Source organism: Manis pentadactyla, chromosome 4 (genome assembly GCF_030020395.1).
Source record: "Manis pentadactyla isolate mManPen7 chromosome 4, mManPen7.hap1, whole genome shotgun sequence".
Lineage (NCBI taxonomy): Eukaryota > Metazoa > Chordata > Mammalia > Pholidota > Manidae > Manis > Manis pentadactyla.
Window position 1 is genome coordinate 164,754,825 of NC_080022.1, and position 24,467 is coordinate 164,779,291.

The 24,467-nt window shown below is 37.0% G+C and overlaps 2 protein-coding genes across 5 annotated transcripts in view; one reads left to right on the forward strand and one right to left on the reverse strand.

Annotated features, from left to right (window-relative positions):
• The window catches only part of LOC118909354 (nucleoside diphosphate kinase B), a 181,318-nt gene that overhangs the window by 89,016 nt on the left and 67,835 nt on the right, over positions 1–24,467 (reverse strand). The gene's annotated exons all lie outside the window — the stretch shown is intronic.
• The window catches only part of SPAG9 (sperm associated antigen 9), a 164,816-nt gene that overhangs the window by 58,212 nt on the left and 82,137 nt on the right, over positions 1–24,467 (forward strand). For 2 of the 4 annotated variants that reach the window (XM_036879567.2, XM_036879570.2), the window contains exons 3-5: positions 11,938–12,008; positions 17,198–17,292; positions 22,727–22,877. In XM_036879567.2, coding sequence (XP_036735462.2) covers positions 11,938–12,008; positions 17,198–17,292; positions 22,727–22,877 — 317 coding nt within the window. Of the gene's footprint in view, positions 1–11,937; positions 12,009–17,197; positions 17,293–17,547; positions 18,159–22,726; positions 22,878–24,467 lie in introns of those variants that run through there. The other 2 variants (XM_036879572.2, XM_036879575.2) reach the window with 2 other exon arrangements.

Consider the following 24,467-nt stretch of genomic DNA (forward strand, 5'->3'; position numbering starts at 1 on the left):
GGGAAATGTGAAGTTGGTAAGTGAGAGAAAAGCCTTATTGTTTGAAAAAGTTAGCTTTTTACTTCTTTGCATATTTATGCCCTGTGGCTTCTATGCCCAGCATTTGTCCCGAGGTATCTTCACCACTTGGAAGAACCATGATACTCGGCAAGTTTGATATGAGGCACGAACTCTATTTAAGGGTTGTAATTAGGAAGGAAGAAGAAAAGCTACAGAAGCAGCAGGCGGAAGAAAACATGGGAAGATTGACTATTTCTTTGATATATCTTCTTGTAGAGTAACTTCAGCATGCATAGGTCTCAAGCTACCACTTAAATTGCACACACACATTAACATAATAGGAGTATAGTTACATAACCAAAGCATATCTGCAATTACCAGCCATCTGCAGTGAAACCAAGAAAACCAGCCAGGCACCCTAGGCATTTGTGAAAACTTATCTATGATATGGTGGATATTGTCCAACTGAACTTGAACAGTCTGAGAGAAACCAGACAAATCAAAACAACCCATTCCTGGGGACTGTTCACATGCCATATGTTCTTTTAACAATAAATAGTTTGTAGTTGTAAGACTTCGGAGCGCTACAATTTGCACCTCTCCAAATTCTTGGTTGAGTTCCAACAGTATAGATCCAGTCCAATTTTGTTGTTTTACTGTATGGACAGGCCAGCCTAGACATCTCCTTCCTCATTCCCATGGCAAGTCCAGGAACTGGCGGGATGAGCGCATCCACAGCTGCAGCAGTGCGTGGATCCCTGTTGGGGTCTTTTGATGATCATCCTCTGGCATGAGTCCTCCAGAGAGCGCAGATGTTGGAAGTTCTTTCTCACATCGTATCCCAGTTCACCTTCGGGGCAGCCCAACTAGGCTTTGATCCCCTGCACAAACACAAACAGACCCCCCGCCCACACCTTTACGTGCCCTCCATACCCTTGTGTAGAACTCGCCGGAGGTTACCACACAGGAACTGCCCTTTTTTTTTTTTTTTTTTTTTTTTTTTTGCTATCACTAATCTACACTTACATGACGAATATTATGTTTACTAGACTCTCCCCTATACCAGGTCTCCCCTATAAACCCCTTTACAGTCACTGTCCATCAGCATAGCAAAATGTTGTAGAATCACTACTTGCCTTCTCTGTGTTGTACAGCCCTCCCTTTTCTCCTACCCCCCCATGCATGTTAATCTTAATACCCCCCTACTTCTCCCCCCCTTATCCCTCCCTACCCACCCATCCTCCCCAGTCCCTTTCCCTTTGGTACCTGTTAGTCCATTCTTGAGTTCTGTGATTCTGCTGCTGTTTTGTTCCTTCAGTTTTTCCTTTGTTCTTATATTCCACAGATAAGTGAAATCATTTGGTATTTCTCTTTCTCCGCTTGGCTTGTTTCACTGAGCATAATACCCTCCAGCTCCATCCATGTTGCTGCAAATGATTGGATTTGCCCTTTTCTTATAGCTGAGTAGTATTCCATTGTGTATATGTACCACATCTTCTTTATCCATTCATCTATTGATGGACATTTAGGTTGCTTCCAATTCTTGGCTATTGTAAATAGTGCTGCAATAAACATAGGGGTGCATCTGTCTTTCTCAAACTTGATTGCTGCATTCTTAGGGTAAATTCCTAGGAGTGGAATTCCTGGGTCAAATGGTAAGTCTGTTTTGAGCATTTTGATGTATCTCCATACTGCTTTCCACAATGGTTGAACTAACTTACATTCCCACCAGCAGTGTAGGAGGGTTCCCCTTTCTCCACAGCCTCGCCAACATTTGTTGTTGTTTGTCTTTTGGATGGCAGCCATCCTTACTGGTGTGAGGTGATACCTCATTGTAGTTTTAATTTGCATTTCTCTGATAATTAGCGATGTGGAGCATCTTTTCATGTGTCTGTTGGCCATCTGTATTTCTTTTTTGGAGAACTGTCTGTTCAGTTCCTCTGCCCATTTTTTAATTGGGTTATTTGTTTTTTGTTTGTTGAGGCGTGAGAGCTCCTTATATATTCTGGACGTCAAGCCTTTATCGGATGTGTCATTTTCAAATATATTCTCCCATACTGTAGGGATCCTTCTTGTTCTATTGATGGTGTCTTTTGCTGTACAGAAGCTTTTCAGCTTAATATAGTCCCACTTACTCATTTTTGCTGTTGTTTTCCTTGCCCGGGGAGATATGTTCAAGAAGAGGTCACTCATGTTTATGTCTAAGAGGTTTTCGCCTATGTTTTCTTCCAAGAGTTTAATGGTTTCATGGCTTACATTCAGGTCTTTGATCCATTTTGAGTTTACTTTTGTATATGGGGTTAGACAATGGTCCAGTTTCATTCTCCTACATGTAGCTGTCCAGTTTTGCCAGCACCACCTGTTGAAGAGACTGTCATTTCGCCATTGTATGTCCATGGCTCCTTTATCAAATATTAATTGACCATATATGTCTGGGTTAATGTCTGGATTCTCTAGTCTGTTCCATTGGTCTGTGGCTCTGCTCTTGTGCCAGTACCAAATTGTCTTGATTACTATGGCTTTATAGTAGAGCTTGAAGTTGGGGAGTGAGATCCCCCCTACTTTATTCTTCTTTCTCAGGATTGCTTTGGCTATTCGGGGTCTTTGGTGTTTCCATATGAATTTTTGAATTGTTTGTTCCAGTTCATTGAAGAATGTTGCTGGTAGTTTCATAGGGATTGCATCAAATCTGTATATTGCTTTGGGCAGGATGGCCATTTTAACGATATTAATTCTTCCTAGCCACGAGCATGGGATGAGTTTCCATCTGTTAGTGTCCCCTTTAATTTCTCTTAAGAGTGACTTGTAGTTTTCAGAGTATAAGTCTTTCACTTCTTTGGTTAGGTTTATTCCTAGGTATTTTATTTTTTTTGATGCAATTGTGAATGGAGTTGTTTTCCTGATTTCTCTTTCTGTTGGTTCATTGTTAGTATATAGGAAAGCCACAGATTTCTGTGTGTTGATTTTGTATCCTGCAACTTTGCTGTATTCCGATATCAGTTCTAGTAGTTTTGGGGTGGAGTCTTTAGGGTTTTTTATGTACAGTATCATGTCATCTGCAAATAGTGACAGTTTAACTTCTTCTTTACCAATCTGGATTCTTTGTATTTCTTTATTTTGTCTGATTGCCGTGGCTAGGACCTCCAGTACTATGTTAAATAACAGTGGAGAGAGTGGGCATCCCTGTCTAGTTCCCGATCTCAGCGGAAGTGCTTTCAGCTTCTCGCTGTTCAATATAATGTTGGCTGTGGGTTTATCATAAATGGCCTTTATTATGTTGAGGTACTTGCCCTCTATTCCCATTTTGCTGAGAGTTTTTAACATGAATGGATGTTGAACTTTGTCAAATGCTTTTTCAGCATCTATGGAGATGATCATGTGGTTTTTGTCTTTCTTTTTGTTGATGTGGTGGATGATGTTGATGGACTTTCGAATGTTGTACCATCCTTGCATCCCTGGAATGAATCCCACTTGGTCATGGTGTATGATCCTTTTGATGTATTTTTGAATTCGGTTTGCTAATATTTTGTTGAGTATTTTTGCATCTACGTTCATCAGGGATATTGGTCTGTAGTTTTCTTTTTTGGTGGGGTCTTTGCCTGGTTTTGGTATTAGGGTGATGTTAGCTTCATAGAATGAGTTTGGGAGTATCCCCTCCTCCTCTATTTTTTGGAAAACTTTAAGGAGAATGGGTATTATGTCTTCCCTGTATGTCTGATAAAATTCCGAGGTAAATCCATCTGGCCCGGGGGTTTTGTTCTTTGGTAGTTTTTTGATTACCTCTTCAATTTCGTTGCTGGTAATTGGTCTGTTTAGATTTTCTGTTTCTTCCTGGGTCAATCTTGGAAGGTTATATTTTTCTAGGAAGTTGTCCATTTCTCCTAGGTTTCCCAGCTTGTTAGCATATAGGTTTTCATAGTATTCTCCAATAATTCTTTGCATTTCCGTGGGGTCCGTCGTGATTTTTCCTTTCTCGTTTCTGATACTGTTGATTTGTGTTGATTCTCTTTTCTTCTTAATAAGTCTGGCTAGAGGCTTATCTATTTTGTTTATTTTCTCGAAGAACCAGCTCTTGGTTTCATTGATTTTTGCTATTGTTTTATTCTTCTCAATTTTATTTATTTCTTCTCTGATCTTTATTATGTCCCTCCTTCTGCTGACCTTAGGCCTCATCTGTTCTTCTTTTTCCAATTTCGATAATTGTGACATTAGACCATTCATTTGGGATTGCTCTTCCTTTTTTAAATATGCTTGGATTGCTATATACTTTCCTCTTAAGACTGCTTTTGCTGTGTCCCACAGAAGTTGGGGCTTAGTGTTGTTGTTGTCATTTGTTTCCATATATTGCTGGATCTCCATTTTGATTTGGTCATTGATCCATTGATTATTTAGGAGCGTGTTGTTAAGCCTCCATGTGTTTGTGAGCCTCTTTGCTTTATTTGTACAGTTTATTTCTAGTTTTATGCCTTTGTGGTCTGAGAAGTTGGTTGGTAGGATTTCAATCTTTTGGAATTTTCTGAGGCTCTTTTTGTGGCCTAGTATGTGGTCTATTCTGGAGAATGTTCCATGTGCACTTGAGAAGAATGTATATCCCGCTGCTTTTGGATGTAGAGTTCTATAGATGTCTATTAGGTCCATCTGCTCTACTGTGTTGTTCAGTGCTTCCGTGTCCTTACTTATTTTCTGCCCAGTGGATCTATCCTTTGGGGTGAGTGGTGTGTTGAAGTCTCCTAGAATGAATGCATTGCAGTCTATATCCCCCTTTAGTTCTGTTAGTATTTGTTTCACATATGCTGGTGCTCCTGTGTTGGGTGCATATATATTTAGAATGGTTATATCCTCTTGTTTGACTGAGCCCTTTATCATTATGTAGTGTCCTTCTTTATCTCTTGTTACTTTCTTTGTTTTGAAGTCTATTTTGTCTGATATTAGTACTGCAACCCCTGCTTTCTTCTCACTGTTGTTTGCTTGAAATATGTTTTTCCATCCCTTGACTTTTAGTCTGTACATGTCTTTGGGTTTGAGGTGAGTTTCTTGTAAGCAGCATATAGATGGGTCTTGCTTTTTTATCCATTCTGTTACTCTGTGTCTTTTGATTGGTGCATTCAACCCATTAACATTTAGGGTGACTATTGAAAGATATGTACTTATTGCCATTGCAGGCTTTAAATTCGTGGTTACCAAAGGTTCAAGGTTAGCCTCTTTAGTATCTTACTGCCTAACTTAGCTCGCTTATTGAGCTGTTATATACACTGTCTGGAGATTCTTTTCTTCTCTCCCTTCTTGTTCCTCCTCCTCGATTCTTCATATGTTGGGTGTTTTGTGTTGCTCTTTCTAGGAGTGCTCCCATCTAGAGCAGTCCCTGTAAGATGTTCTGTAGAGGTGGTTTGTGGAAAGCAAATTCCCTCAGCTTTTGTTTGTCTGGGAATTGTTTAATCCCACCGTCATATTTGAATGATAGTCGTGCTGGATACAGTATCCTTGGTTCAAGGCCCTTCTGTTTCATTGTATTAAATATATCATGCCATTCTCTTCTGGCCTGTAGGGTTTCTGTTGAGAAATCTGACGTTAGCCTGATGGGTTTCCCTTTATAGGTGACCTTTTTCTCTCTAGCTGCCTTTAACACTCTTTCCTTGTCCTTGATCTTTGCCATTTTAATTATTATGTGTCTTGGTGTTGCCCTTCTTGGATCCTTTCTGTTGGGGGTTCTGTGTATTTCCGTGGTCTGTTTGATTACTTCCTCCCCCAGTGTGGGGAAGTTTTCAGCAATTATTTCTTCTAAGATACTTTCCATCTCTTTGCCTCTCTCTTCTTCTTCTGGGACCCCTATAATACGGATATTGCTCCTTTTAGATTGGTCACACAGTTCTCTTAATATTGTTTCATTCCTGGAGATCCTTTTGTCTCTCTCTATGTCAGCTTCTATGCGTTCCTGTTCTCTGATTTCAATTCCATCAATGGCCTCTTGCATTCTATCCATTCTGCTTATAAACCCTTCCAGAGTTTGTTTCATTTCTGCGATCTCCTTTCTGGCATCTGTGATCTCTTTCCGGACTTCATCCCATTTTTCTTGTGTATTTCTCTGCATCTCTGTCAGCATGTTTATGATTCTTATTTTGAATTCTTTGTCAGGAAGACTGGTTAGGTCTGTCTCCTTCTCTGGTGTTGTCTCTGTGATCTTTGTCTGCCTGTAGCTTTGCCTTTTCATGGTGATAGGAATAGTCTGCAGAACTGGGACGAGTGACGGCTGGAAGGACTTCCTTTCTTGTTGGTTTGTGGCCCTCCTCTCTTGGGAGAACAGCGGCCTCTAGTGGCTTGTGCTGCGCAGCTGCGCGCAGACAGCGTTTCTGCTTCCTGCCCGGCTGCTATGGAGTTAATCTCCGCTGTTGCTGTGGGCGTGGCCTGGCTCGGGCAGCTACTCCAAGATGGTGGAGTCGCGTTGGAGCAGGAGCTGCTGGGAGGCTATTTATCTCCGTAAGGGGCCTCCCTGCTCCCTGCAGCCCAGGGGTTAGGGTGCCCAGAGATCCCGGATTCCCTACCTCTGGATTAAGTGACCCGCCCTGCCCCTTTAAGACTTCCAAAAAGCACCCGCCAAAACAAAACAACGACCACAAAAAAAACAAGAAAAAAATTTTTTTTAATTAAAAAAAAAAGAAAAAATTTTAATTAAAAAAAAAAAAGGTGGTCGTTCGTTTTTCTTTATTCTCCGGTGCCAGCTTCAGGCCTCTGCTCACCGGTCTTTCTGCCCTGTTTCCCTAATATTGGGGTCCCTGTCCCTTTAAGACTTCCAAAAAGCGCTCGCCAAAACAAAGCAGCAAAAAAGCAAAAAAAAAAAAAAAAAAATGGTCGCGCGCTTTTCTTATGTCCTATGTTGCCTTCAGTGCCTGCTCACTGTTCTTGCTGCCCTGTTTTCCCAGTATCGAGGGCCCTGCACTCTGGCCCGGATGGCTGGGGCTGGGTGTTCGGCAGCCCTGGGCTCCGTCTCCCTCCCGCTCTGCCTGCTCTTCTCCCTCCGGGAGCTGGGGGGGAGGGGCGCTCGGCTCCCGCGGGGCCGGGGCTTGTATCTTACCCCCTTCGCGAGGCGCTGGGTTCTCTCAGGTGCGGATGTGGTCTGGATATTGTCCTGTGTCCTCTGGTCTTTATTCTAGGAAGGGTTGTCTTTGTTATATTTTCATAGATATATGTTGTTTTGGGAGGAGATTTCCGCTGCTCTACTCACGCCGCCATCTTCCGCCCCTCTTCAAATGTTATTTTTTAAGTAAAAGTAAGAATATGATGTCAAATGGAAGTCAAGCAGAAAGTCTAGTGGGTTCGACAGCTGGGAATGGATGCTTAAGGAATTTATAGGGAAGGATAATCCAAAATGCTTAAGGGGAACAAAATGAATAATTGAACTTGAAGAAATTTCTGTAGATGAAACCAAGCCAATCTGAGCAATAGGTCATGTTCATTTAGGTAAATACAGGAAATCTGTGGCAATCAGTGGTGTATTAGGGCTTTATGTTTCCTTCCCCACAATCTTGCTATTAAGTATAGTACTTTACCACAAAACTACACAAACCAGCATTGATTAGCAAACTGTCAGAAAATCAGTCAGGACCTGTTTCTGTAAGTAAGCTACAAGCCCAGTCTGTCCAAGTCACTTGATAAACATCTTGTGTAAAAGCTTCTCTCCAAGGTTAACTTAGTGATACTTTGTTCCTGCATTAGTCTGCGTAGGGCTGCCATAACAAAATACCACAGATTGGGTGGCTTAAAATAACTGTGAGAAATTTATTTTCTCACAGTTCTGGAGGCTGGAAATCCAAGATCAAGGTGCTGGCAAGTTGGGGTTCTTCTGAGACCTCTCTGCTTGGTTTGCAGGTGGCTGCCTTCTTTCTGTCCTCACATGGCCTTTTCTCTGCATGTGTGGGGAGAAAGCTCTGGTGTCTTCCTCGTCTAATAGGAACACCAGTCGGATTGGATTAGGACTTCCCCTTTTGGCCTCATTTAACCTTAATTACTTCCTTAAAGTCCCCATCTCCAAATATTGTCACATTGAGGGTTAGGGGTTCAACATATGAATTTGGGGACAGTTGGGGGTCAGGAGACAAGAGTTCTCCATGGAAACAAATGGTGGTGTGGCTTGTCATAATAGTTCCTAAAGTATCTTGTAGACCATAAGTATTTCTTTTTTTTTCTTCCTTTCTTTGCCTTTTTTTTTTTTTAATGTAACAGGAAATCATTGAGCGGTTTTGAGCAGTCAGATCTGACTCCACCCAGGCTACTATTTTGAGCATACTGGGAAGTGAAGGCTAGAGTAGAGACATAGGATGTAATTGTGATAATCCAGGCAAAAGATGTCTTAGGCTAAGGTGGGAGTCATGGAGGCAGGAAAAAGTTCAGATTCTAGATTTATTTTGAAAGAAAAACAGAACTTGCTGTTAGATTGGATATGCAATCTGAGGAGACAAGAAGAGCCAAAGGATTCCTGAACGAGTTTTGCCCAAGCAAAGAAGATTTATGGGAAAGAGCAGGTTTGAGAGAGACAATCAATTTAGATTTGGCTGTGTAGATATCATAGTGGCATCATACTGCACATTGTGTTGTATTTTTTATTTTCAGATACAGCACTATATAGTCAATATCCTCCCATTCAGTTCTAGGCACCATCCCATTTTGCTACAGAAAATATACTTTATTCCTTTGAGTCATACCTTTAATGTATTAAAAAAAAACGCCTGTGCCAGGCACTGTTCTATGCCCTTTACAGATAATAACTCACTTAATTCTAGTATTGGCTCTGATATACTGTCATTATTCCTCAATTATAAATAAGGAAATTGAAGTCCAGAGAGATTAATATACCAGAGATAACATAAATTGGAAGTAGCAAAGCCACTGCATTGTTATCCATTGTATGAGTGTCACAGTTCACTTCACCAACCACCTGATGCTAAATTTGCGGGTGGTTACTATAAGACATATTGCATAGAACATGCATTTTCACTTCTTTGGGCACTGATGTGTTTCTGTAGGATAAATAAGAATAGTAATACTGGGTCAAAGTATACACACATTGCTTATTTTGATGTCACTAATATGACCGTCAAAACAGTAACTCTAATTTATCCTCCCATAATGTCCATCTTTTTTCCTTCTCCTCTTGTAATTCCCCAATCTGGAAACCTTTTTGTTCATTTTCCTGTAAAATTTATGGTCCTGAATAGTCTGTTTAAATCCTTTGCCAGATGTTGAACTCATAGCAGTTGCTGGAGAACATAAAGAATAATGAGTATTGAAGCCAAGAAAGTGCCTATGAGAGTAAGGTACAAACTGTGTTTGGACTGGGTGAGTGGGGCTGCACCAGGTCACCAACTCCTTTGGAAGGCAGCCACTGTTCTGACCTCCAACACTTTAGATAGCTTTAGATTAATTCTGTGCATCTTTTGAACTTCGTATGTTTCTGCTTCTCTCCCTCAGTATTCTTTGTGTGAGATTTGTCCATGAAGTGTGTAAAGCAATAATTTATTCATTCTCATTGTTAGTACTATACCAGTATGTTGAATATTCTATACCAGTATGTTGATGTACATTTGGATTGTTTCCAGGTTTAGATTATTACAAGTAGCGCTGCTTTGGCTATTGTTTTAAATGCCTTTTGGCAGACATGTATATGCATTTCCTAGCAATGGACTCATTTTGTCATGGCTGGCAACTATTCAGCTTTATTAAATCTTGCCACAGTTTTCAAAGCAAGTATACCAGTTTATACTCTCAGCAGCATGTGAGAATTCTACTTGCTCTACATCCTTACCAGCACTTGGTATATTGTGTTTTTCATTTTGGCTATTCCAACAGGTATGCAGTGGTGTTGTGTCTTTGGTTTTAATATTTGTTTGCCTGGTAATTAATAAAGTTGGGTACGTATTTTACTTGGCAGTTTGATACCTTTGAGTGAAAATCTTTGTGACTAGGTTCTTTCCATAAGAAGAGAGAGGGGCTTTTTGAAGCAAAAAGGTGCACTGTCCACTTTTTTCCCCCAAGTGAAATTTTAAAGTAGCCTCCAATATATAAATAATATATAAAATCCAATATACAGATTAAAAGTCTTTCTTGAGAATGGAGACAGCATGATAATTAAAAACAGATTTTTTACCTAGATTCCTCCATTAGGATTCCTAGTTTTGCCATTTGCTGTGTGACTTTGGGCAAGGTGCTTAGCTCCTATTTGCTTCAATTTCTTCATATCTAAAATGAATAATAATGTTTTCATCATAAGGTTATTGTCGGGCTCAAATAAGTTTATGTAAAGTATGTAGGACAGTACATGGTACATAACAAGTACTACATAGTGTTAGCCTCTATTAGTGGTAGTGATGGTGATACTAATTTTATGAATGCATATAAGTTACCTGATGAGAACAGAGAGGCTCTGCTGTTGAGCACAAATTTGAAATTGAGAGTTATGGATGACTGGATTTTAGTTTAGCCTCCATCTCCAATTTTTTGTTTTGATTACATAATAACAAGAAAATCTTGATTTACACAGATTAGCAATTAGAAGTAGATAAGGTTTACCCAGTAGTGTCAGGATTAAGCTTTTGGATCTCTTTAGTTGACAAGAAGTAGTAGAAAATGTTTGTTTTGAAATTATTACTAAATATCTATAATTTTCCTGATTTCCTGTTTTTAAATAAAAATAAGAGAAGTGCCACTAAAAATTATGGTTTCATTATCTGGTATGTTGTCACAACACATCTGCATTACAACTTTGCTTATTATTGCTTTCAGTCACAGAACTACATTAACTCCTAATTAATGACATATTTTCAAGATATTCAAGTGTGCCCAGTAAAGCTACACAAACCAAAGACGAATTTACTGAATAGCACAAGTTACGTGTTGTTTGGTATTTGGACATTTGAAAACATTCGTATTTGTGCTTTGATAGTTCATAGTAGTCACTTCTATAGCCATCTGCCATAGCCACAAGCTGGAACTTAAAACAGCCTTTCATGTTTGCAGCTAGCTAGTCCTTACATCAAAAGAACATTTCCACCTAATCTAAGGCTTTCAAGCAGACCTAAATGAGTATCTTGACAAGCTCCTCTAGCACCAGCTTTGTTTTTCCCCGCCAGATTGTCTCATGGCTCCTTGGCCAGTGTGGGCTCCTCCATACTGGCCGGTGTCTCCTCCGCCTCACCACCAGCAGGGCCTTGTGTTCCCCTTTCTGTGCTAGCAGTCCGGAGTACACTCATCACCACCTATCTTGAATACGGTGATTGTGAATTTCTTAGGGGTTCTGCCTGGACTCCACATTCTCTCAGAATCTCTCCTCTAAAATCTGGTCCTGACATTCTGTATCTCAGGATCTAAAATTTATATATATACATAAATTTATGTATATAGTATGTGAAGTTGTACTATGAGCACTGTCCCAAATCAGTGCCACTCACAAACTCCCATCAGCAGAGGGAGCCAAATAAAAGAAGATGAGTCCCTGAAAATAAGACCTGAAGCAAAAAAAGTACTTTTAAACAATGGGACTGACTTTCACATACTGCTCAGAAATGAAAAAGAGCTATAGAAATCAGTGATTTGAGCCTAAGCCCAGGATAAAGTTTCTGTGATTTATAGAATAGAGGTGAATTTTAAAGTGTTTCTGAAAGAAACTTCTATATCATGTTAAAAACCTATATAGGGGTATGACCTGTGAAACATGCATATTAGAAGCAATCTGATGGGTAGTTGTTTTTTTAAATCCAGTTTATCCCCCTCTGAAAGTTTATAAAGGATGATGAAGTGAGGTTACTAGCTTTCAAATAATTTGAAATGGAACACTGAATCCTAAAGTTGCTAAAGATTATGGATAACCCATTCAAGTTTTAAAGATGGATTTTTAAGTAAATTTCTTTTATATTTTATTTTGATTAAGTATATGTATCTTAATTTCAGTTAGCAGACTTGAAGAAAGAGAAGCAGAATTGAAGAAGGAATATAATGCATTACATCAAAGACACACTGAGGTGGGTTTCTGGGTTATTCTTACCATGCTAACACTAAGACAAATTAACCTTAGAAATTGTGTCTTAATTTTTCTTTGAAAATCATCTAGTATAATTTTGGGGGTTTATGTCCAGAAAACATTAAATTTCATGTAGCTTTCATCTAGTTATCAAATGTTGACTTCTGTTGTGTTTTATCTGGAATTAGCTTTTCATGTGGTGAATTAGTGTGCCACAGAGTAATGTAATTATTAAGGCAGTTCCAATAGTTGTTTCTTTGGCTGGCTAAGTTAAAACTCACATGCATAATAAAAAATATCTATGATGCTAATATGACAGAATTTAATTTATATTTTGTTACTAGTTGAGAAATGATGGATTGGTAAGACTACAATCCAGTGTGAAGGATTTATTTGCATTAAGCTCATAACAAATAACAAACACAAATTGCAACATATTACATCAAAATGACTCTAAAATACGTTTCTGCATGAAATGTCAGTATTTTAAATTAACAGCTCTAGCACATAATGTTTCCAAAGCAAATTAGAAAATGTACTTGTGGGATTTTTTAGCCTCCTTTTTATGACTCTCAGCCATTCATATGCTGCCTTTGTTTCTGTCTCCTTAATGTGAAAATTGTTTTTGTGCATTATGGTCAGTCTGGGGTACACATACTTCAGTAAACAGAATGTTCATAGACTCACGCACTATTTTGCACATGAAAAAAAATTCATTTTTTCCGCTTTTTCAGCCGGATCTCTCCCATGATACAAATGTTTCCGTCTTCAGCTTCTCTCTTCCTTTCACTAGTTGGCATGATGTCTTACATTGCCTCTGGTGGAGACCTTAATGTTGTCTTTTAAAGAAGATAAAACTCCACTGAACTCAGTTTCATTTGCTTTGGAATAATGTACTTAATACTTTTGTGGGGAGAGGTTAGAATTTCTTCCTGACATGAGGCTTAATTATTGCCATCTGAGCTTACATAGTCACGCATGAAGCATGAAATGTAAAGGGGAAAAATTGGCCATGGAGCACTGGAACCGCAGCACTCTGCAAAGACTGGAACAGCTTAAACAGCAACCTTCCACATTTTAATAAGATGGCATTTGGTGGATATTAAGACATAAAAAACAATTGATTACTAAAAGGCCTATTGTTGGTTCTTTTTACACCATTCATTTCAGGACCTGAACTGTGCTCTGTATTGGTAGTGCTTATCAATGCTGATAAATATATTTGGGGGAATATTTTTATGTGCTATGAATAATTGATAGTGATGAATAATCATTTTGTTTTTTCATTGAAGTCCTAACCTTTATACTAATTGAGAATTGTTAAATTGAGGTATGTATAAAATACATGCATTCTTTAAAAGTCACCATAAAGTGAAATTTCATATTTTCCTTGTATATTTGTTTAGTAAAAGAGAAGGTGTGTTCCTATAGGAAAAACAACTTGACATCTTAATTTCAAATGAAAAGATGATAATTTTTCTATTTTTATTTCTTCAGAGAAAGACAGCCTGGGAAGAAAAAAGATCTTAAATAACAAAGTCAGAGAGCTGGGCCTGTCCAGTAACCAAGGCAGATTTCTTCATGGAACACAACAGCTCTCTCATGGGATCCCCTCCCTCAGTCATAAGCAGCTTCTGTCCTCTGTCCTGATAGGCTCCCTTTATTTTGCTCTGTCCTTAAGAAGGTTTATGTAACACAGATATAACCACTTTAAAAAATGGGTTTGTTCTACTGTAGCCCACATTTTTCTGTGTGTACACATCTGTGCTAGAAATGCCATTCAATTAGTAATTATAAATAGCTGTCCAGTGCTAAAGAACTTGATGTCCTTTAAAGGTAAATTCTGGAAATCATCAAAGGAAGGAAGTCCGAAGGATTTAACCTTAATCTTTTCACTATTACTTCCAAATAAGGTAACCTTTTTTACAGGCACGCAGAAAAGTTGTTTAAAAAGCACATCTATCAAACACATTGATTGCTGCTAAAGGGAAATCTATTGCTCTTTTAGTAATGTAACTATTCTCTAATCAAGTCCAAAATTAAATGCATTTTCATTTCATCCTCTGACCAAACTCTTATCATCCATCCCCATCTTACAGATTAAAATTTAGAAAGAGAATATGGAGTGATTTGTCCCAAATCCTGTGCTAGAAGGTGACTAGATTTGAACCTAGGTCTTGTCTGATTCCTTCCATTGCCTGAATTTTCAATAATGCTTTTAGGTTATTTTTCTGTGCTTATTTGCTTTATGGCATCTCAACAACTTCAAGAATAGTGGCTTTGTGAGTATAGATGTATGATTCTGAGCTGCATATGAAAAGATTTAAGGTCAACACTGTTAAAGGGATCCATGCCACTTATTTCCAAAGCCTCACTATTTCTTTGCTTTCCAGTTTTAGCCAAAGCTTACAGTCAACCTCTGCTGTGAAGATTTCTCTAAGTGGGAGGGGAGTTGGGATTTTCCAGACAGTGTACTTGGGATCTTTCTTCATGACTCCACCTGTTTGTTGCTGAACTGATTGCTGAGTATGTGTGAATTAATGTCATATCTGAGAAAATTGAGAATTGCAGTTCTGAGAATGAGGAGGAATGGGGCTGGCAGACCCAATAGTAGATTATCTAAAACTTATGTCCTGTGTCTCATTTGCTCTCTTACCTCTCTTCCATCTGGCAGCACTGATCCCACTCACTTCTTTTTTTTATAAACAGATCTACATTTGTGAAGCCCTGTAATTAAAGTTATGATTTTTATGTACAATTTATTTTTCTACTTTTTTGTGCATTAATAGGAATATAGTGCATATTTTTTTTCAGACGTCAGGAAATACTTTAGGGTGTGGGGTTTCCTTGTGGGTGTGAGGAAGAAAGGACAATGAGCTTTTTGCCTGTCTATAAAATTGACCAAAAGGGCAGATACAGCATGAGTACTATAATGCTTAATTGCTCAGATGTCTGAGTCAGACAGACCTGACTTCTCCCCCCAAAGCCAACTAGCTAATGGCAGTTAGAACACAGTTGATTATTAACTCACTGGTCAAATTGGACAAGTTATTTTAACCTCCTTATCTGGAGTTTAAAATCATAATACTGTTATGAGGATTAAATGAAACAATGGCTTTAAATGCACTGGCTGACTTGTGTTTAATATGTTAGCTGACATTTTGTTAATTCTACTATTAAATGCTAGTTCAGTTGGGCTGGAACCAGTTTCATTATATAAACCATTTTGAATGTCTGAATACCTTATCTGATATTGCTTGGGATCAGTCATTTGAATTAGGTTTAGAATTCATTATTTTCTAAATTAAAAACGTTTTTATTTAAGACAACAATCAGTCAGTAGAATGGACTATTTGGAGGTAGAATGATACTTGGCATTTTATTTACAATTCTTTTTATTTTTCTATATGAATAAATAGACTAAAAGCAATCTAGACGATGATGTTTCTATTCATCTGAATTCTTAAAGAGACAAGTTTTTCCATTCGAACTTATCAATTTCTTATGACCAATATATAAGAAGTCAAGTTAGGTTTTCTAAAACCTTTTGAAAATTTAAATTGATGTCTGTCTGTTTTGGCCCAGTCATGACTCTGTTACATTAATTAGTTTCATTTTAATATTTTTCCGTAAAGTTCTTCCTGATACAAGAAAACAGCTCATTATTTCTGATCGCTGACACAAAGACAAAAACTGTATTAGTGCAAAACTATTCTTTAAATGATGGTAAAGAGAAAATCTGTAAATTTAAAATAAAAAATATATAAATGTAAAAGTTTTAAAAATGCTTTCATATACCATATTTATGCAATTCTATATTCATTTTTATTTGCCTGATGAATTTCTTATTTGGACTAGTCTTAATTGAGGAATAGCCTGATTAATACTTTTATAATGTTTGATTTGATAGAATTACTTGTCTTAACTCTTCCATCAGAGTTCAGCTTTGTGTTTATTTGAAGTGAATAACACTTTGAAGTTGATTTATGTATTTCTTAATTTTTGTATATGCCTAACAAGTAAAATTTTCACAACAAAAGCATGCTTAAAAATTTTTTAATTTAGAATTTTGTTTCTTTCAGCAGTTACTCTTTTAATATGCTACAATGCATAAAGTTATATTGAGATTGAAACCCATCTTAATACAGCTAAAGATTAAAAAGTTCCAAAGCTATTCCATACTACAGTTTTAAGAATTCAAGGACTATTCTTAAGAAAGACACCAGTCTTTTCTTGCCTACTCTTAATATTTACATTTTTAAAAATTGCTAACATAACTTTTCTTATTTTAAAAATTCATTTTATTCTTAATTTGTATCATGTTAGTATCTAGCAAAGGCTTTTTGATTTCATGATTGAAATGTGTTGCATTTTACATGTTTTAATGCCAAATTTAGGCTTCTTGAAAGTGGAGCTATCAAGAGTCAAACAGGACTTAAGAATTTCTTGGCTGTTTTTATACTTAATGTTCTTGAAGTTTGTGTATCATATTCAGCTTGTATATCATATGGTTTGTTATCCAACACTCAGAGTGCTCTGGTTTTTCATTTAATTTGCTGCTATTGCTATAGATGATTATATTAAGTAATGAGACCAATAAATTAGTAGTAGTCAAAGGAGAAAATATTTTAGCATTCTTCCAACTAAATCTCTTACAAAAGGAACATGTTGGTATTTCATTAAATTACTTAGTTACATTGTGATCTTTACTCTGAATCCTTTGCAAAATGGAAAAGATCACCACATAAGGGTATGGTTTATTCTTGTTTCATGTGAATTTCTCAGTTATTTCCCATCTTAGTGAATGGATTTCTCAGATGCCTGCTATTATTTTTAACCAATAGTCTCTTATCACTTCCTTCCCACTGTCTATACCCTAATTTGTGTTACTTATGTCAAAATTCTATCACTTAGTTTTATCACATACTGTAAAAGAAAGAGTTTTCTGTTAAGCTGAACAACATGTTGGCTACTTTTGTGGGCACCAGTGTCCTTTTTAAACTTATTTTCATATTTCTTTGCCGTTAAAATTTTTTTTCATCCTTAATAATTCTTCTACATAGAACTATGGGTAGTCTGATAAGTAAGAAATCTATATAAAAACATTTTCCTTACTAAAGCACTATTGCTTTTTTTATTCCAGGTATTAGCCTTAAAATTTTGTGTATTTTTTTTCTTTCTTCAAAATAGATGATCCATAATTATATGGAACACTTAGAAAGAACAAAACTTCATCAGCTCTCAGGGGGTGATCAACTAGAGTCCACAGCTCATAGTAGAATTAGGTAAGCTTTGTTATACATTTTGCCTTGAGAAAAACTGAAATAAATTGTCTGTTTCTGTTTCTCTCTATTCTTTAATCCTGGAACAATAGTTAGACTGATTCAAAAAGCTCTACTGTGGTTGGAATGCTGTAGGAGAGAAAAGCACAGAAAAACAGCTTTCACTGTTGAAAAGGTAAATGGTGAGCTATGCCATATAAGCAGCATATCGAGGTATTTTGATTGTTTTCTAACACTTCTTGGAGATTATTATACTAGGTTTAAATTTTTCTAGTTTGTAGGATTGCTGGACATTATTCATTTCTCCTGTATAATTGGTTTAAATTTCTTTTGATTACCGACCGGCGTGTTTGAAAGGGTTAGCTAGAGTTCTCTTTGATGTAGGAGTGTGAATAAATTATGTAGATCTCTAAGCATTGTAGCCAATGAGCTAAGCCAGGACTCTCAGTGGAGAGGAAAAGAGTTAATAGGCTGGCTGTGGCTCTGGTTGCTGCATAAATGCTAGGAGCAGCAGCTCTGTGGTTTTGAGGTGCGGAGAGCGGGATGACGTCATCGCTTCAGAGCTGCTGCAGGATGGAGTGGAAAGCTGCTGCTGATGGCATTGTTTTTGTGGCAGCAGCTGAATGACAGATCCTCACTACAAAGATACCCCTTTGGCCCCCGTGTAGGCCTCCTGGTTCGGGCGTTTCACCATGCCAGCACAGCGCCATGAGTCCTGGATGCATGCTGCTGTTTGTGTTTGGCTTTGTTGGCGGGGCGGTGGTCATTAATTCTGCTATCTTAGTATCTCTCTCTGTTTTGCTGCTTGTGCACTTTTCTATTTCTACCGGTGTGCCAGCTCTGACGCAGAACCTACCAAGGATTCTCAGGTACTCCATCCAGTCTGTCTTAGAAGTCCCCGTTTACTTGGTTTTTCTCAAATTTTTAACTTCATGGGTCTGCTTTGTAACCATTTCTGTTGCAGTTTGAAACAATGGAAAATGGCCTGGAGCTGGGATTTCTGTTCTTATTTTTAGTAATTTCTAGGCCTTCACTTATGGATACAGCTTTATGTTTGGAAACCACCTACTTAAGAAAAGGCTTTTCATATTGTACTTATACACAAGTACAAGGTCAGGGTGGTCTTATTTTAAGCAGAATGCTCAAAGAGTAAAGGGGGAGCAAGAGTAGAGCACCAGGGCCAAGTTCATACAACCTCTGCATTTAGCTTCTGAGCATTTAGGGGCAAATATCTTTCATGCTGGAATTGTAGTGGATTAGATACAGACCATAGGTGTTAATTTTATTTAATTCATCTCTGGATTGGAGGTTCAGGCATCATTTTTGCAATTTTTACAGTTTTTATTAGCAGCTCATAGGAACTGGCAATATAAATATTTTTCTCCTAAAAGAAAATATATTTTAAAGTGAAAGGATTTAAAGCTTAAAGGCTTTAGGGCAAGGAGTGCATTTTTTCCCTGTTATTTACATATCAAAGTTGTGAAGGCTTTACAAAGCCTATTCACTATTGTTTTGTCAGATGTTGCCCTCTCTTTGTAGACTTGGGTGACAAATATCCATGCTTGCTTGTGGGGGTAGTAATTAATCTCTGTAGCTCTTCTGCTGTTCACTCTACTTGCACCCTGCAAGAGCCATCTTCTGCATTTTAGAAGCTGAAGGTTTTGGTTTCATTTGTTTTCTAACTCATCAAATTAAAACTGTCAGATTTGTTCAGGTTTCTTCTTTGTGCATGGTTTTAAGTGAGGGTTCATGGTGTATAGCTTTTATTATTTGAACATTTACTTGAAGTACTCAGTTCCTTGTTGTGGATTTAGATAAATTAAGATGAATTAAAGTAGTAAATTGTTCCTTTTTATCCATAGATCATTCGTGTCTAACATTAGTTTAAGACCCAGAAATTAAATTTCATCTGTGGTTTAAAACTAGATACTTGGTCATTGATGTTTTTTCCCTGATTTTATAAAAATTAGGAGCAATCTTACTACTTGTGCATATCTTAGTATGTAAATGATTTGTGTATATGTCTATATAAGCTTTTAGGAAATTAAAAATGCCTTAACTGAAAAATATGTAGAATATTAATAAGACTAATTTTAAAGGGCTGACTTCGGTTTCCGTTCTGTTTGAGAAGGCAGGCTGTCTGTGCCAGGTAGTGCTGCGTGGTGGGTTGGAGGCTTTGGAGCTGGACTGTGTGGGGGCAAGTGCTCGGCCACATGTCAGCTGTAGGCCCCTTGGCAAATTGCTTAGTCTCTCTGTGCTCGAGTTTCCCCCTCTGAGGTTCTTGCTCTATTGGGTGGTCTTAAAAATCAGGTGACATTGTTCTTTGTATTTATTCAGTTGCAGGACATCTTCAACTAGTAAATGATTTTCGTAGTCACTTATATGTACCCCATTTTTAGCAGAACTATTTTAGCTCCCGTTATTTTATTGACAAAATAACTTGAGTAAATTCTGAAAGTTCCTTGAAACAAAAATGGCTTTTGATTTGATTAAATAAAAATATCAAAGTCTTCAATATTAAGATCAACTTGTCAAGAAGTAGGTAGTTTCAAGGAAAGTACATGGTCTTGGAATGGAACAGGTCTGACTTTGAATCCCATCTCTGCCAGTTACTAGTGTCTAAAGTCTCTGAGCATCATTTCCCTAATCTGAAAAGTGGGAAAATAATCCCTATTTCCTTATGAGAGTGAAATGACATTATGTAAATAAATCACCTCTCTCAGTGCTTGGCACATGGTGAGTGTTGAACAAATGTAAAAATTTTTTTTTTTACTGCCCTTTGTGTGTGTGTATAGTAGATTTTTTTTACCAGTTACTTGTTTTAAATGTGAAGATAGCCCAAAAACTATTTCAAAACATTTGCAAAATTGTTTGTAAGGTAACATTTAAATGCCCAACTAAAAAAGGACATATAGAACTAAAGCAATTTAAAAAAAGAATATAACAAGGATTCTGATAATTGAGGATAACTTTGTTTCTAGACAGTAATAGCATATTGCAACATCTGGGGTTTAAATCTGTCATTTGATATTTTTCCACATGTCCCACTCTTTGGTTTTTGATGTGTTTTACTGAAGCATTTAATTCATAGAGTACTAAATATACATACCAGCATCATGCAGCACTAATGTTCCCCTTTCAGGGTTTCTTTTCAGAAGTATGTTTCAGTGGACTTGCATAATTACATGTCCATTTCTCTCCCCAAACTCTTACATAATTTATCAGTTCAAAAAGGAGAGAAGTATCTAATAATACTATTTTTCCAGAAGTTAGAACAATGTAACTCAGAGCATCACTGACCCTCTTGACAGCTAGCTACCAGTCTCTGAAGAAAAGTTCCCTCTCTATAGAGCAGTTTGTAAATGATTAATAAGAAAGAATGTAAGGGGGTGTGGATTCTACTTCTATTTTGGGTTGTAGACATAGTTAACACAAGTAGAAAAGTAAAACTTGGATCCACAGGAGGCCCCTTCCCCAGATACTTTTGTACTTTTTTGGTATCTGATATATGTGAAAATGAGTGTTGTCATTAGTACAGGATGAAAATGACTGGCCTGTATTTTGATTTCTGCTAGCAGTGTGATGGATTCTCAGGAAGTCTGAGTTACCTTTCTGGTTGTCTTTGCATTATGGGTTAGAGAGCTTTCCACTAAAGTCTTACCTGATTAATTAAATTCACAGTCACTCTTTTTGCTTTAGTCATTAAGATAAATTAAAAAATAAGTAAGTCACCTAGTAGCTCTTAGACCCATAGGTTTTTGTTTCCCAAAATACATTCCCCCAAAATTGAGGTTATAAATATATGTGCTTATCACACACACATGCACACACACACACACACACATCAGACTAACAACTTCTTATTTTGTCAAGAGTGGCATTAAATGACATTCACTTTCCAATCACTGCCAACATCATTTGATGAGAGAACAGGCATTTTAAATTTAAAGAAGCAGAAAAGATGTACAAGGGTAAGTCATTTTCAAGAAAAAACATTCATATATGAAATGTGTATGTGTACAAATATGTACTATATTACCCAGTAAGAATATAATAATGCCTCTTCTCACCATAGACATAAATGAAAACTATCGCTAAACCAGCATTTAGGAATAACGGCTATAAAGGGAATAGCTAACTAATTAATTTACACAAACTTAAATTTGATATTAAAACCTAGCCTTTTATTATGCTGCCTACCTAAGTTTGCATTTTCCTCCAAAATCAAATAGGAAAAGCACCCCAAGTGTAAAGAAGTGAATAATTAGCTTTAACTTACAGAGAAAAGTCCTGTTTTATTTCTTTGTGCATATAACTTTAATAAGAGAATTTCTCAACCCAGTCTTTGAATCTTTGCTGCACTCAAACTGTTCTGACAGTTTTACTAGTCCTTTCTGGTTGTCGGAATGGAAGAGTGTATGTACCCTTTGTGCTAAGTGAGGGCACATTTCAAAAGTGGCTTAAGTTTCTTGGCATAAAAATGAGCTTACAGAATAAAAGATTTATGCAGCAAACTGAATATTTTCTCACTTCTGTTTCTAAGTGTTTAGTGTTTAAAATCTAACTTACACTCTTATCAGTAGAAGTATGAGTTCTAGGAGGCCTCAAACCTTTAGTGTCTTGTTTGCACTCTTCTGAGTTAGTGACCCAGGATGACTTACTAGTAGGCTTATTTCCAGCCTCTAAGAGCCCTTTGATTTAGAATCTTCTGTGCATTAACAAAGGATGTGTTTCTTGTTGAAATTCTAATATTAAAATTGTAACTCTTGTTCATTGAAATTTCCCACAAAGCATTGAAAACTCTACAGTCTTCTCATAGAATTTATTTGCCTCCTTGTTTAGAAAAGTTGACAATGGTTTTCTCATATGTACTTGTGATTGAAAGGAACTCATATACTGTTTTTGTAAAAGAAAATAGCTTTTATGCTTTAGGGGATAAAACTTTTGAGTTCTTTTTACCATTTAATCAGTGGCCCTGATTTAGATCATTTATTGATTTTCCACAAGGCAGAAAAGACATACCCTGAAGAGGTTTGGGTAAACATCTAAGAATTAGCGTGGGGACTGGGGAGGTTTAGAAGCAGGGGTTGGAGTCACTTCCAAAAGAGGAGGTTGCCGCTAACTTAAGCATGACTGAAATTTAGCAGCTCTTCTCACTGTAAAACCAGAGCACAGACTGCTTTCCTGGGCAGTGAACTCATCAGTAACTTAGAAAATTTCCTAAATTATTTCTTACTACTTTTTAAAGTTTATTTCTTGGTGCTCATTTAAACTTCTGAGACTCTATCCTATTTGGTAAGTCTACTTCAGATTAACTAGAAGTATTATTTAAGAGTAATGGTTCTAAAGGAATGACAGTCCAGGCTTATTACTTATTATCATGATGAATAAAAATTAAAAAATAAATGAATGCTTATTTTTCCCCCTCTGCAAATAGAAAAGAACGCCCTATATCATTAGGGATTTTCCCATTACCTGCTGGAGAGGGATTGCTTACTCCTGACACTCAGAAAGGCGGAGAGACTCCAGGATCAGAACAATGGAAATTTCAGGAATTAAGTCAACCACGTTCTCATACCAGCCTGAAGGTAAGCTTTACTCTGCTGAAATCTTCAGTTTACATATCATAAGCTTTCTTTTCCAAATTGGAGTATACTAGACAACTAATACATAAATGGTGTAATAAAACGAAATGGTGTACATTTTGGTTGGTGAAACTAATGCCTTTTTTTCAAAATTGGAAATGAGCTTTTCCCAAAGAGTTTTAATTATTTTCTATTCTCTTTCAAGTTATGTAGAAAAACATAGTTAAGCATTATTACATCTTGATTAACATTAACGGCACTAACGACCAAATTTCTATTTGATTTAGGCTCCATTATTTGAATTTAGGATGGGGTGACTAGTGAACCTAATTATGTTTTTTAGAATTGAAAATCATTGCCACCTTAAATCCTTGGTTCACTGCTGGAAGCTTCACAATTTAGTGGGGCTTCACTTTTTTGAAAGAAGAGAAAATGGGTTCCTTCCTCAAAGTCCTTCATAAAGTAACACCCAAAAATGCATTATGTTTAGCTAAAAAGGCCTGGTGCTAGTTCATTATAGGTAATATTCATGACCAAGAACTTGTCATCAAGTAAGTTATAAATATAATCAACAATGTACTTCAAGATTGGAGATGATTTTTTTTAATGTTAGTGTTTAAAAAAAAAATTAAAGTTATAACGTTGATTATGAAAGAACTTTTACATTATCCAGTCTGTCATAAAATGAACAAGCCACCTACAACGAATACAAATGAGTTACTTGCATCATATCTCCTTTTCTTGCTCTTTTTCTGCAAAGTACTTTTATCATGGTCTAGGTTCTTAAGATACTTCTAAAATATTAAGTCATTTACTTATTTATTTTATCTCTTTATCTCTGCAAAGAACATAAAGTCCATGTGATTTGTTTACTGCTGTATGCCTAGTATTTAGAAAAGTGCCTAGCACTTGCCACTTGGAGCATGTTTATTGAATGAATTATTTGTTTTACATGTTAAAACTCTTGGGATAATATAAATGGTCTCTCCCTCAGTTCTAGTAGGTAGAAGCGTTTGGAATCATTCCACTGACCATTGAAATGTGCTCAAACAGTAAACGGTCAATAAATATTTGATAGCTTTCCCCCCTCTGAAAAGTATTTTAGCAGTAAGACTAATCTCACCTTCTCCCCCTTGCTCAGTTTATTAGAAGCTACTCATATAGCTTCTCAGTGTCAGTCCACAGTGATGCCCACACTGGCTTTTTAGCCTGTCTATAGGTTTAATAGATGTTCCAAAACACCCATCCCTCTCAGTCGCCTACTTGCTGAGTCCCTTTCCCAAAACAAAATTAAGTAGGAGGGATGCTTTTAGTACATCCAAAAAGGCACCTTAAAGAGAAGATTATTATAATTATCTTAATCCAGTGACATGCTGTGACAGAACTTTACTGGCAACTTATAAACTGATTAACAAGATTATTAATATGGATTTAAGCATAGGAGTGTTTTGGGTCCTTCCTAGATATACTAAAGCAAGTATTTCCTAGAGAAATTTCTAAAATAAAATCCTATCTCTGTCTACTCTGGACATGGAAGCACTAAATGAGATAAAAGCCCATCAGATAAGGATTTCCAGGAACAGAGTAGTACAT